The sequence below is a fragment of the Piliocolobus tephrosceles genome, chromosome 15 (genome assembly GCF_002776525.5).
Source record: "Piliocolobus tephrosceles isolate RC106 chromosome 15, ASM277652v3, whole genome shotgun sequence".
NCBI lineage: Eukaryota > Metazoa > Chordata > Mammalia > Primates > Cercopithecidae > Piliocolobus > Piliocolobus tephrosceles.
The window spans coordinates 71,889,220-71,904,108 of NC_045448.1; the positions used below are offsets into that span (position 1 = coordinate 71,889,220).

Here is a 14,889-nt window from a genome sequence, read left to right on the forward strand (position 1 = left end):
CTATTTTTTCTGTATAAGAGCTAGTAACAATTTGGTACAGACTCCGGGAAATTGCAGTAGAGAATATGGAGCCACTCACTAATTGTTTAGGATTCTTATATAGATTGGATAAATTGGAGAGATGTAAAAATCCCACTGAGAAGACACAGTTGGGCCTCACTTTGGAATGATTAAGACCTGATGTGAAAAAGGTTAATTTAAGTGATGTGAGGAGGTAAAATTTGCATTTTATTATATGGAATTTTTCAGTAAATGAGTTTAAAAACATTTTTAAGTAATTAAAAAATTTCCAAGTTTCAGTCCTGATAGGCTTTACTAAGAGTGTGATGATATTATTGATTACAATTGGAAAACTCACAGTGGTACCTTTGAATTTAGGGTTAGGACCTTAGATTTCAACATTACCAAATTTCCGCTATCACAGGTATCTGCTGGAGATATTCTTTAGTCAGCCAATCATGTGGCATTGAAAGTGAGATACTTGGGAATTTTTTTAAGTTTAAGGTCTAAATTTTGAAAAGCTAAGTACTTCCTTCCAATATAAATGTAGAAAGAAAAAGGAACTTATAAACAGGACTGAGAAAGTGACAGGTGAGAAAGAAGGGTACTTGATAATTTTTTGAGATCCGCTCAGATTGAAGAGTGTCAGGAAGAGTTAATTAGGGCAGTTTTAAGGATAAATGTGATTATAAGCACAGGGAGGAAGCAAGAGTGTAATTTGATCATAAATGGAAACATTAGAGCTCTTACCCAGTACTAATTAAAAAGAAAAATAGTAATTATTGAGTACCTATTATATGCCCATGATAGGGGGCACTTTGTAGAGGCTTAGGATGTATCAGTGGACCAAATAGGCATCCCCCCAGACAGTTTACATTTTTAACTTGAGATGACAAATATTAAATATAAATATTACAAGTTTTAGAAATGAGAAGTTCTGTGACACAGAAGTTATAGAAAATAACACAAGTTTTAGAAAATGAGAAGTTCTGTGACGCAGAGCAAAAGCAGAACCAGGGTAAAGGTGATGCAGGATTAGTTTGTTTCAAAGTTAGAATTTAGTATACAAAATGAGGTAAAAATGATTTATTAAGTAGACAGGCCTACTAACATAATCTGTACCAGAAGAGAGAAAACAAGGAAAAGAAGTCTAACATTTGTGGGTATGATATTTATGCTGGGCACGTGGTATATTTATGTTATTTTGTTTAATCTTTCAGACTGTTCTTTGAGTTATAGTTAATGTTTGGCTGGGTGCAGTGGCTTTTGCCTATAATCCCAGCATTTTGGGAGGTTGAGGCAGGCAGATCACCTGAGGTCAGGAGTTCAAGACCAGCCTGGCCAACATGGTGAAACCTTGTCTCTACTAAAAATACAAAGATTAGCCGCGTGTGGTGGTGGTAGTCCCAGCTACTCTGGAGGCCGAGGCATGAGAGTCTCTTGAATCTGGGAGGCAGGGGTTGCAGTGAGCCAAGATCGTGCCACTGCACTCCAGCCTGGATGACAAGAGCAAGACTGCACCTCAAATAAGTATATAGTTCTGATTTTCTAGAAGAGATAGATTCAGAAAGGTTAAATGAGTCAGGGTCACATGGAGGAGTTAGAATTTGAATGCAAAACTTTGATTCCAAAGCTTTGTGCATATAGTAAATTACCTCCCTCAGGAAGGAAAACTTCATGATCTCCCTGAATCACTACTTTTCTCCAGCCTTTCTAGTTTTCCTAACAATCTTTTCCTCTTCTCATGTCATACTTTTCTTCCTGGGTGGTTTCTTTTTGTTTTTTTTTTCTTTTATTGAGATGGAGTTTCGCTCTGTTGCCTAGTCTGGAGTGCAGTGGCATGATTTTGACTCACTGCAACCGCTGCCTCCCAGGTTCAAGTGATTCTCCTGCCTCACCCTCCCGAATAGCTGGGATTACAGGTATGTGACACTATGCCTGGCTGATTTTTCTTTTTTTCTTTTTTTTTAAGTAGACATGGGGTTTCACCATGTTGGCCAGGCTGGTCTCAAACTCCTGACCTTAAGTGATGCACCCACCTCGGCCTCCCAAAGTGCTGGGATTACAGGTGTGAGCTACCATGCCTGGCCCTCTTCCTGGGTGATTGCTTTCCTCTCAGTCTTTAAGGACATCTCCTATACATACATAAACTCTTCTATCCCCTGGAGTATACTCTTCTCATTTTCTTATATTACAATTACTACTAATCATCCAGTAGAATAATTCTTAACCCTGTCTTCTCTTTTCTTCTCTTTGACATAACTCAGATTTAGATAACATCCTTCCTCTTTTCAGCTGGTCAGTGGTGGATCCGCATTTTCCCTTGAATCTACTTCAGCTCTCAGATTCTTTATACGTAGCTCCATCATGCCTATAACTCCTTTTAATTCAGACCTATCGTCTCACATTTGAACTTTTGAAGATAGCTTCCTGACTGGTATTTTTTATTCTATTCTCTGCTTTATTATACACATTGTTGCCTAGAGGTCTCTTTAAAGCAGATCTGATCATTCTACTTTTAGTGACCAGTGGAATAAAGTCCAAATTCTTTGACTTTCCATAAATTATTCTTTGCCCTTTGACCCCAGATTATCTTTTGAACCTATTAACAGTCAACTGTGTACTATTTTCTAGTCACTCAGAATAGTTTATTTTCCATGTTATTTCATTGCTTCTTTATTTATGCTGTCTATTTGCATGGAATTGATGTCTGACTTCATTTAACTTTAGTAAGCACTTAATAGGTCACAGGCAAGGTACTGAAGATAAAAAGTCAGTTAAGACTCCTTTTGGGGAGAGTTAGGGGACAGATTCTGATTTATCCTGTAAGGCTCATCTCTGATGAAACTTCCTTGATCGAATGATTTTTTTCTCTCTCTGTGGCTTCTCTTTTTAAATACTATGTCCCCTTTTCTTTTTACCTTTTCAATTCCCAGCTGAAAATGGCTTTCTTTTAAATCTAATTATAAAAGTAATGAATGTTTGTTGTCAGTAATTTAAAATATTTCAGAAAATGTTTAAAGGAAGATTCACACCATTCAGAGATCTCCTCTTGTTTGTTTGCTTAAGTCAGTTATTTCCACAATAAAAACCCTCTGCTCACCTGTGGGAACTCCCACATGTGAGTTCCACCAAATCTTTTAGAAAGCAATATCGATTTCAGCTATACTGTTGCATTCAGGGGAAGGGAAAGCTTCCTATAAAAGGGGGAATGAGAAAAGGTGGGGGAACAGGCTAATACATCAAATACTGACAAAGACACTACACACCTATCTGAACGGCTAATATAAAAAATAATGATAGCACCAAATGCTGATGTGTATGTAGAGAAACTCATACATTGTGTGCAAGAGCAGTTGTGAAATAGTACAGCCATTCTGGAAAAGAGTATGGAAGTTTAACTTAACAAAACTAAGTATGTGCTTACCATGTGACTTATCACTTACACTCTTGACCACTCATCCCAGAGAAATGAAAACTTACACTCATACAAAAGCCTATACACGAATGTTTATGGGTACTTTGTTTATAATTGTCCCAAACTGGAAACAACCCAAATGTTCTTCAGTGGATGAATGACTATTTTAAAAAGTCTTATATTATAAAATTTCATGTATATCATATTGAAATGAAATTACAGAGAGAGAACAGATTAGTGATTGTCACGGTTGGTGGGAGGGAGGTGGCTATTGCTATAAATGAGTTTTAGAAGAGATCATTATGAAGGAACTGTTCTGTATCTTGGCTGGTGGTAGTCACACTGATACACACCTATGATAAAATTTCACAGAGCCAAGTACACATTGCGTGTAAAATGAGTGAAATCTGGATGTTGGTAGATTGTATCAATTGTATCCATTTTCTGTCTGTGATACTGTATTACAGTTATACAAAGTGTTAACCATTGGAGGGAAACTGGGTAAAGGGTATATGGGGTCTCTCCCTCTTACTTCATACAACTCCATGTGAATTTACAATTATCACAAAGGTGAAAGTTAAGTATTTTGTTAATGCTGACAGCTTTCATAAAACTGTAGAACAATTATATTTAGGAATAATAATGTTAAATTTTAGTGTAAAATTTTAACATACAGTGTTTGCGAGCACTTTGAATAATGAACTGTTCTCAAGAGAGGGTTGTATTGGAAGTATAGAGATGGTTCAAAATGAGGAAATCTGTTAATTCAATTCTACCATATTAAAAAAAGGAACGTATAAACCTTTCCATAAATACTGAAAGGGGTATTAACTTCAACATCCATTTCTAGCATTTAAAAAAGAATTCTTAGCGTGGGCAACATAGTGAGACCTAGTCTGTATCAGAAATTAAGAAATTATCTGGGCATGTCGGCATGTGCCAGTTACTTGCAAAGCTGATCTGGGAGGATTGCTTGAGCCCAGGAGGTCAAGGCTTCAGTGAGCTGTGATCATGCTACTGTGCCCCAGCCTATGCAACAGAGTGAGACCCTGTCTCAAAAATAAAAAAAAGTTTCTTAAATATGATATGTATGTGTGTATATATACTTTTTTATGCACACACATAGACAAGTACACATATGTTAAAAGCCAGCATATGCATAATAATATGCTTAATAATGCATTAGAGGCATTCCCATTAAACTGAGACTATGCATCAGCACCTCTTTGAGTTAAAATAAATATTTTTTAAAACTAATAACCATTAACCAGTACAATGTAATTCAAGAGGCATGGAAATTGGAAAGTAGGATACACCATTATTTGCAAATATGATAGTATGATGGAGAACCTAAGAGAATCAATTATACAGTGCTATTTAATTATAATTACCTATCTTAATTCTCTGGTATATAATGTTTAATTGCTTTATTTATAAAGAAGAGCTCCTTATGTAATCTGATAGTAAAGTCCATTTACAGTAATAAAAATGGTAGAAGTTATAAAAAGAAAACTAAAATATTAAAAGGCATAAAATGAGTCTTAAATGAAAAAACAAGATTCTTGGATAGAAAGCTTCACTGTTATAAAATGTCTTTTTTTTCTTTTTTTCTTTTCTTCTTTTTTTTCTGTTGCCCAGGCTGGAGTTCAGTTGTGGAATCTCAGTTCACTGCAGTCTCCACCTCCCAGGTTCAAGTGCTTCTTCTACCTCATCCTCCTGAGTAGCTGGTATTACAGGCCAGAACCACCTCGTCCAGCTAAACCTTTTTTTCTTTATACACTAAGTATAAAGAATAATAGCGATAAAACATTTAAAATTATATAAGCTGATTCTAAGTTTAAGAAATTAACATAGAAGAATAGGCAGGACAGTTTTTTAAAGAAAACAATGAAAACAGACTAACCACAATAAATATTAAAATATATTACAAAGTTCAAAGATTTAGAATCGTTTCACATAGTTACATAGACAAAAAAGTAGGACAGAAGAGAATCCAGAGATATTTCCCAAAACATACAGAACATCAGTAAATTTGTATGATATTTCATATTGGTTGGGAAAAGATCAGTTATTCATTAGCTACTTTTTTTTTTACTTTTGATTAAAGTAAAAGCACTCTACTTGGTGCAGTGGCTCCTGCCTGTAATCCCAGCACTTTGGGAGGCCAAGGTGGCTGGATCACTTGAGGCCAGGAGTTTGAGACCAGCCTGGCCAACATGGTAAAATCCCGTCTCTACTAAAAATACAAAAATTAGCTGAGTGTGGTGGTGCTCTTCTGTAGACCCAGGTACCCAGGAGGCTGAGGTAGGAGAATCGCTTGGACCTGGGAGGCGGAGGTTGTAATGAGCTGAGATCATGCCACTCAGCCTGGGCAACAGAGCGAGACTCTATCTCAAAAAAAAAGAAGAAAAAAAGTAAAAGCACTTATATCAAACTGCAGTTGGATCAAAGATTTACTATGGTACATAAGATGATAACAGTGTGGAGAATATTTTAGTAAAATTTAGGTTGAGAAGTTCTTCTCAATCAGGAAGACATTTGACTACATAAAATGTATTAGTGCATCAGTATTTTGAGTGACTTTTAAAAAAAATTGTTAACCTATGTGTTAATTTTCTTAATATATAAGGAACTCTAATAAAAAATAAGGAAAAAGCCTCAACCCAAAAGATAAATTGGAAAATAGTATGATTAGGCAGATTATAGAAAAAGAAGTAGAGATGACTTTTAAACATAAGAAGCTGGATACATCTACACTTACAATTAAAGAAAAAAAAGTTCTACCCGTTTCCATTTCACATTGGGAAGGTTGATCATTTCAGTTAACCATGTTAGGCTTTTGAAGGAGATTGGTCAGGGTGGTGGGAAAAGTTGTAAGGAGAGACACAAACCTTGGAAGTCCTGGGAGGTTTTGCAAAGCTTCGGGAGAGAATAAAGGCTGAAGGCAGCTGAATTCTCTTACCCTGAGGCTACGGGCAAGTAGTAGGTAACAAAGGAATTTATCTAGGTAAGTTTATTTACTTTTGCCGACCTTTGATCATCCGACCTTTGATCCTCCGACCTTTGATCATCTGACCTTTCATCAGCTACATGCAGGACTGCTCCCTACAGCGGGGGCAGCAGTTACCCACAGATTGTGTTGGCTCCAGGCCTTCATCATTAAATCTGTACTGAATAAATACAAGCAGCTCCAGCTTATTGGGGCTGCATTCTCTCTTCGGAGTCTCTAAGGCCGAGCAGTTTCCTAGCCGCGCTCACGCAAAATACCTGTCTGCGTACTTTTTCAATCCGTCGCTCGGCCAGAGTCGGCGGATCAGACTCAGCAGCTGGTGCCCCTCGTGAGGAACGTTGCAAGGGATTACGATGGAACCACCGAAAATGAAGGCGAAGAGACTGTGCAGTCAGTAAGTCATTGGTGCCCGCTCGGGATATCCAAGTTCAGGGGAATTCTCAAGCTAGAGTTTAATCATGAGACAGCAGCTATCCGCACAACAGAAACAGTATATAAAAGTATTGAAACAACTGCTTAAAGATAGCAGAGCCTTGGTTTCACAGGCTCAGTTAAGGGACCTAATGCAAACTGTTGTTTCCCATAATCTGTGATTCCCAGCAGAAGGAACGCTGGACCTAGAACTCTGGGAACAAGTGGGGAAAAATCTTAAACAATATCATGCACAAGGGCAATGGATCCCAGTAACGTCTTTAACCGTATGGACCTTAGTTAGGGCTGCTTTGGCCCCGCTGTACGCAGAAGAGCCCAAGAAGGGAAGGGAGGAGGAACCATCACCTACCTTAGTGCCACCGCCTCCTCCCTCGTCCCTGCCATTGCTGGGTAAAGATACTAAAGAGGAAATGGAGGTTTTCCCTGAGTCCCCTCCCCCAATAAATTGGAAAAAAGACAAGGGATACACTACAGCTATGGGACCCTGTCTTAGGCAGGTGGCATTAGAAGGGGAGCGCTTAACCTGACCGGAAATGCAAGATCTCCAAGGCAATCAGGTATGTGAACCCATTTCTTTTGACACTTGTAAAGATAAGAGAAAGCATTCACGCAAACAGAGCTGGTAGTCCATTTACGAAAGGATTAATTGAAGCCGTAGCAGACAACTTCTGTTTGGCCCCATGGGACTGGTCAGTGCTAGCTAAAACAACTTTAGAGCCCAGTTAATACCTCCTCTAGGCAGAGTATGATGAGTTGTGTGAACAACAAGCCAACCAGAATCAATTGGCCAGGCAAGACATATCAGCTGCTGTGCTTCAGGGGAGGGGTTCCTCTGCCAGTGTACAACAACAATTAAGTTTTGTTCCCAAAGCCTATGCACAAGTATCTTTGTGTGCTCTCAGGGTTTGGGACCAAATATCTGAAAGCGGAGTTCAACGGGGGTCTTTTATAAATGTTCGACAAGGGCCTTAGAAACCATTTGTTGAATTTATCAATTGGTTAACCCAGGCAATTAAGAGAGAAATTAGTCATGCCCAGGGTGCTGATATCTTATTGTTGCAGTTGGCTTATGAAAATGTTAACGTCCACTGCCAGCAAGCAATGCAGGCAGTCAGCGGAAAGGCAGCTACGGTCAGGGAACATACACGAGCATGTCAACTGGTGGGGACTGAAACACAGAAAGCCAAAATATTGGCTATGGCAATAAAGCCTCCTAAAGTGAAAAGGGAGAAAAACTCAAATTGTTTTCTATGTGGAGAGCCAGGTCATATGAAGAGGTAACTCAGGAAAAGAACCCCCTTCTATACGCCCCCGATGTAGAAAGGGGAAACATTGGGCAAATCAATGCAAGTCCAAATTTGATAAAGATGGCAACCCCGTAAGTAATCAGGAAACTTCATGAGGGGCCAGCCCCAGGCCCTGCTCCAAACTTGGGCAGTGCCAGCAGCTTTCCTTGGTCAATTGGAAAGCCCACAGTCCACTCTATCAGAACAGCCACCTCTGGGAGCGCAGGATTGAACTTACTCTGCCCCAACGAATTAGTGCTAAAGGAAGGAGAAGACCCTAAAAGGGTTGCAACGGGGATCTGGGGCCCATTGCCTCCACAACAGTGGGATTGGTACTAGGATGATCAAGTCTATCCAGTAAAGGAATCAATGTGCTCACGAGGGTAATTGATAGTGAGTTTCAAGGTGAGATATTAGTTATGATGGAATGTAAAGGTCGGTCTGCATATTCTTCCTCCTAAATCTAAAATAGCTCAGTTACTACTCTTACCATACTGGGTCCCCAGCGCCTAGGGAAAGGGTAAGGGAAGTTTTGGAAGCACGGGAGCCATAGGAGTATATTGGAAACAGTTAATCACTGATCAGAGACCCATGATTACCTTAAAAATTGGAAATAAGAATTTTACTGGCCTACTGGATACAGGGGCGAATATTTCGATTATTAGTGATCAAAACTGGCCAGAAACTTGGCCTTGGGTCTGTCAGAAACAAAAATTGTCGGCATCGGGGAAGTGCACACAGCCAAGCAGAGCGCGTGCCCCCAACGTTGCGATTTGGAGGGAAAAAACAGTTACAAAACTCTAATCATGACCGTCCCTGTTAACCTTTGGGGATGGGACCTCTTAGCCCAATGGGAGCTGCAAACCCCTTTCTAATAATGACCACTGTTGTTATTCCTCTCCTACCCCTGACGTGGCTCTCTCAAGATCCAATTTGGGTAGAACAGTGGCCTTTAAAGGGAGAGAAATTACAGTGAGCCCACGAATTAGTTGAGCAGTTAAAAGCCAGCCATATAGAACCATCAAAGAGCCCTTAGAATTTGCCAATTTTCATCATTCTCAAAAGGTCTGGCAAATGGAGACTTGAGTGACTTACAGGCTGTCAGTGCTAGTTTGCAACCTATGGGGCCCGTTCAACAGAGGCTCCTTTCCCCTGTGGCAGTTCTTCAAGATTGGCCTATAGTCGATATTGACTTAAAAGACTGCTTTTATACATTCCCGTTGCAGAACAGGGCAGAGAAAAATTTATGTTTACCATACTAGCTATCAGTAATGAAAGGGCAGCTCACTAATTTCGTTGGAAAATACTCCTCAAGGAATGCTGAACAGTCCTACCATGTGTCAGCATCATGTAAATCAGGCTTTGCTCCCCAGTAGAAAAAAATGTCTTAATTACAAGATTATTTATGTAATTACAAGATTATTTATGTTGTAGATGGTATTTTACTAGCAGACCCAACAGCCAGTACTTTTAAGTTTATATGCCTCTGTTTTAAACTAAGTTTATATACCTCTGTTGTTAAGAGGTTAATCCTAGCACCTGAAAAAGTACAGATGTCCTCACCTTGGAAATATCTTGGATACATACTAACTTCCCGGTCAGTAAGACCTCAGAAGGTTAAATTAAATACTAGCAATTTACATACCTTAAATGATTATCAAAAATTACTGGGTCATATTACCTGGCATCCTCCTACCTTGGGCATAACTACTGATAAATTACAGAACCTGTTTTCTATGCTAAAAGGCAATGTTGTCCTAGACTCACCCGGCATTTAATCCCTGCAGCAAAAAGGGAAATTGAGGAAATAGACCAAGTTATTTCTCAGAGGCATCTAGATCACATAGATCCATGATATTCAGTTCAGTTGTTTGTTTTTCCTACTAAACACTCCTCTACAGGATTAATAGGACAGATGGCCGCAGGGCTGCGCTTCCTAGAATGTGTTTTTTGCTCACGTATTGGGACTAAAACACTATCTCACTATATCCAGCTAGTTAGTAAAGTCATCTGTATGGGCCGCAGACGATGCAATCTGTTGCTAGGTTATGACCCTGATGTCATAAGAATTTTCTTGAGTAAAAATTCAAAGCAGTCTTGCCCCATCACTAGATCTTCAGATAGCACTCTTTGATTATGCAGGCCATGAAACATGCCCTTCCTGCTGACAAACTATTTCAGTTCTTATCTCATACTCCTGTAGTTTTGCATACAAAAGTAGTTCACTCCCTCATACCTAGTGCTTTAACGCTTTTTACTGATGGTTCTGGTAAAAATGGAAAAGCGGCTATTTGGTGGAAACCACATAATTCCCTCACTAGATCTGGATTTACTAGTGCTCAGGGAGCTGAGGTTGGAGCCCTAATACTGGCCCTAGAAACCTATTCCTCTCAGCCCATTAACATTGTTAGTGACTCTGTTTATTTGTTGCAAAACCTTGAGACGGCGCTCATTAAGTCCGCTCTCGAGCCCACCCTGAGTGCACCTTTTCTTGGACTTCAGCAATTGCTGGATCAACATACACAGTCAATTTTATCACACATATTCCAGCCCACAGCTCACTCTCTTGCCCACTGGCTTATGGCAGTGATCAAGCAGACCTGCAGGTTATGACGTCACTGCTTGACCAAGCCACCCAGTCGCATCAATTTTTCCACCAAAATTAGAGAAACTTAACAATTGCAGCTTAACCCCAAGACTAGCTAAACAAATTGTCCTGCAATACCCAGATAGCCAGCTCACAGGCACGTCCCCTCCTTCAACAGGTGTTAATCTTAGAGGACTAGAACCTAATCAGTTACAGCAACAGATGTTACACACGTCCCTAAATTTGGAAAACTAAGATATGTACATGTATCTGTTGATACCAATTCCTACCAAATTAGCACACACGCTCTTCCTGGAGAGTCCACCCGATATATCATTAAACACCTTTTAACTTTTGTGTTTATGGGGTGGCCCACAAAAATTAAAACTGATAATAATCTGGCCTATGCCAGCTCACTTTTTCAACAATTTTGTCACACATGGAGCATCCAACATTCCACAGGCATCCCATATAACCCCCAAGGACAGGCCATAGTAGAACATGCTCTCTCCACTCTTAAAAATATGCTCAGAAAACAAAAGGGGAAAATGAGTAAGGACCCTGCAACACTAGTAGCACAAGCGTTATTTACGCTTAATTTCTTCAATTTAAATGATAAATTTCAATCAGCTATAGAAAAGCACTTTGCTACATCTTCTCAAGACATAAAACCCACATTTTTATGGAAAGATGTAAATAGTAATGTATGGTGTGTCCAAATGAATTGCTAACATGGGGAAGATGATATGCTTGTGTTCACACCCCCCTCAGGCCCTCTTTGGATTCCAGCATGATGCATCAGACCATACCATGGCGTGGCTAGGACCCAACACGGTACCAGAAGTGAAAGAAATGACCCCACAGGACCTGCAGCTCCAGACAACACAGCTTCCTCAGACGACACAAGCCCCGGACATTACCTGGGGGATGCTGAAGAAGGCAACTAACAAGGCTGAGCAAATCCTGCTCCAGACACAAAAACCATTCATTCCAGATAATTTGTTCCTTGTCCTGCTCTCTAGTGTAAGTTGCAACTCACATAGGATCCTTTTTATGCTCGCACTTTCCCTGCAACCCGTACCTGCTACACTCTGTTGGATCCGCCTTTCTTATGCCCTGTTACCTGGGCAGACACCCCCTTCCAGCCTCTAATAATGTAACTGCTTGGCTAGGAGGGATTGACTTATCCCTAGTAGGGTCCCTTATTAATGGCACACATTGGACTAAGGTGCCAGGTAACACTACATATCACTCCACTGTCCTCCCACTGTGTGTAAGTTTTAAAAGTTCTAACCCTTACTGTGTACCTGCCCAAACAAAATTATGGGTACATCGTGGCAAAGGAAATGCCTTAACATTCTTGGTTGCCAGTAGCCTCAAACTGGGCAGTGCAATCAGTGCCACTTTCCCCAGCATTCCTTCCTGTGCTAAAGAACAAAGCCGGGAAAGTAATGGATTCCACTTTGGCTGGGAGGTCTGTCGTGGGGGACAAGCCCTTAGTCTCCAGTTAGGCAATTTAATATCTTAGACTGGAACCCCCGACAGTTTACAGGACGAACATACTGATGTTTGCGTCCATTGTGATATCAGTCATAGTTTCGTAGCCATGTCCATTCCTTTATGATTTGGGCCGAAGGGAGGGTGGGATATCCCAGACCCCAGGTAGCGTCCGTGCCACCCCAAGACACCTTATGGCATCTGGGACATCTTAGCACCACCCTTACCACCTGGCATGGGACATACCATAATTCCAGTAACAATTATACTGTGACCTTTATACATAATCACACAGATCAGTGCCTGATTTGCACTACTCATCCATATGTTTTTCTTACGGGAACCAGTATTTCCATTACACCCCAAAACTCCACGTTTGTGACCTGAGTGCAAGGACAGGCTTGCTTCACATCATGTATCACTAATTACAGTATATCTAATTTAAATATTACTAGTGTTATGGTATTAAGGAGACAATCTGAGACATTCCTACCAGTCAGTTTGATACACGATTGGCAATGTTCCTCTGCTCTTGCCACCTTAGAACATGCCATGTCCCAGGTCAGACACAAAAGATTCATAGTTACTCTTATAGCCTTTATAGTCTCAGCTGTAGTCATCCTAGCAACTGCTAGTGTTGCTGTAACATCTATTACTGAGTCAGTACAAACAGCTACTTTTGTAGATAACTTGACCAGAAATGTGTCTAATGGACTTCTCTTTCAGCAGGGTATAAATCATAAGGTTCTTGCACGTCTGCAAGCCCTCGAGACTGCCTTGGAACATGTAGGGGAGTGACAAGATGCGCTGGCATTCTGACAGCAATTAAACCGACTGGGAGCATAAGCATATCTCTGTCACCTCTCTACCATGGAGCCAGTCAATACATAGTTGGGATGAGAGGAAGCACCTCTGGGTGACCTTACATGATAATTTAACAGCAGACGTAAAGCAACTTAAAACTAAAATCTAGAATTGCTAAATGCCATAGATCTACATGCCCAACAGACAGCCATATGGAAGGATGTACAAGAACATCTCTCCTGGATAGACTCCCACTCCTTGATTAGAAAAAGATATTACTAATTATACTCATGTTTGTCTTATGTTATTTACCAATTCTAGGATGCAAAGCCGGAATACGAGCAGTAATCGCTACGCCTGACAAACCTGTTGCTGCACACATCTGTACTCTTCAATCAACAAAACCTGATGCAAAAAAACAGAAAAGGGGGAGATGTAGGAGATCAGTCAGGGTGATGGGAAAAGTTATAAGGAGAGATGCAAACCTTCTTGGAAGTCCGGGAGGTTTTGCAAAGCTTCAGGAGAGAATACAGGCTGAAGGCAGCTAAATTCTCTTACCCTGATGCTAAGGGCAAGAAGTAGGTAACAAAGGAGTATAAAGGAATTTATCTAGACGAGTTTATTTACTTTTGCAGACCTTTAATCATCCTCTCCACGCGTGCAGGACTGCTCCCAAGGAAGGGGGGGAAGGGGCGACAAGTACCTACAGATTGTGTTGGCTCCAGGCCTTTGTCATTAAATCTGTACTGAATAAATACAAGCGGCTCCAGCTTATCAGGGCTGCATTCTGTCTTCGGTGTCTCTAAGGCCAAGCAGTCCCCTAGCCGCACTCATGCAAAATACCTGTGTCTGTGTACTTTTTTCATCCGTCGTCGCTCAGCCTGAGTCTGCGGGTCAGACTTGGCAGGATTTTGACTTGATATATTGTGTGTGTTTGGAAATGGGGAATAATTCCTGTGCTTATGTACTATTGATGGGAATATTAATTGGTTCAGCCTTTCTGGAGGTCAGTCTAATGTTAATTGTTAAAATTTAAATCTGTATGCCTTTTGACACATACAAAGATGAGTATAGGGATGTTTCTTGCAGGGTTCTTTCTAAATTATTGCTAGGTTGATTTAACTAAATCCAAATGATGTTATTTGTAACGTAGTACTTAAATGTTTTTCTTGTTATTTTAGCCAAAACTGGACAAGCCAAGGCATCTGTAGCTAAAGTAAACAAATCTGCAGGTATGTTTTTTAAATTAGGATTCTAGACTATTAAAACTTCAAAGTATTTTAAAATCGTATGGTAGTAGTCTTGGATTTCGCATGACATAGTCTGTATTGAATGCATGCTAATCTTTGAGATGTATAATCATCTACCAGTTTTGAGAAATGATATATACTAGATAATGCTCCTATAGTAATTATTGAAATAATTTAACTGCAGAAATTTCTCATGATGAATATCACATATTTTCCTCTTTCTCTTTTATTGAGGTCTCTCTTCTTCCTTTCTTTTATACAATAGTTTAATAAATATGATCCCTTACGGTTTTTGTGAGCTATGGTGGGATTTTAGGTAATTATTAAGTTTTTTTCTCTTTTTCCCTGGCATAATCCTTTCCAGTTTTTCTCCCATTTCTGCTAAATCCTCATTAATTCAGGGTCATTTCTTTTAAGTGAATAGAGATCAATGTATTAAATTATCTTTCAAGTTGGGCATGGTGGCTCACGCCTATAATCCCATCACTTTGGGAGGCCGAAGGGGGTGGATCACCTGAAGTCAAGAGTTAGAGTCCAGCCTGGCCAACAAGGTGAAATTCTGTTTCTACTGAAAATACAAAAAAATTAGCCAGGTGCTAGTAGTG

General features: G+C 40.0%; 2 protein-coding genes across 8 annotated transcripts in view; both read left to right on the forward strand.

Annotated features, from left to right (window-relative positions):
- Window positions 1–14,889, forward strand: part of ZNF638 (zinc finger protein 638) — a 98,949-nt gene that overhangs the window by 52,693 nt on the left and 31,367 nt on the right. For all 7 annotated transcript variants that reach the window (XM_023224118.1, XM_023224117.1, XM_023224112.1 and 4 more), the window contains one exon: window positions 14,216–14,266. In XM_023224118.1, the coding sequence (XP_023079886.1) occupies window positions 14,216–14,266 (51 nt within the window). The remainder of the gene's footprint in view (window positions 1–14,215; window positions 14,267–14,889) is intronic.
- Window positions 6,967–13,874, forward strand: LOC111550608 (periphilin-1). The gene is made up of 3 exons (XM_023224120.2): window positions 6,967–7,417; window positions 11,505–11,756; window positions 13,356–13,874. Exons 1-3 carry the CDS (start codon window positions 7,394–7,396, stop codon window positions 13,380–13,382), a joined length of 303 nt encoding a protein of 100 aa, XP_023079888.1. The 5' UTR covers window positions 6,967–7,393; the 3' UTR covers window positions 13,383–13,874.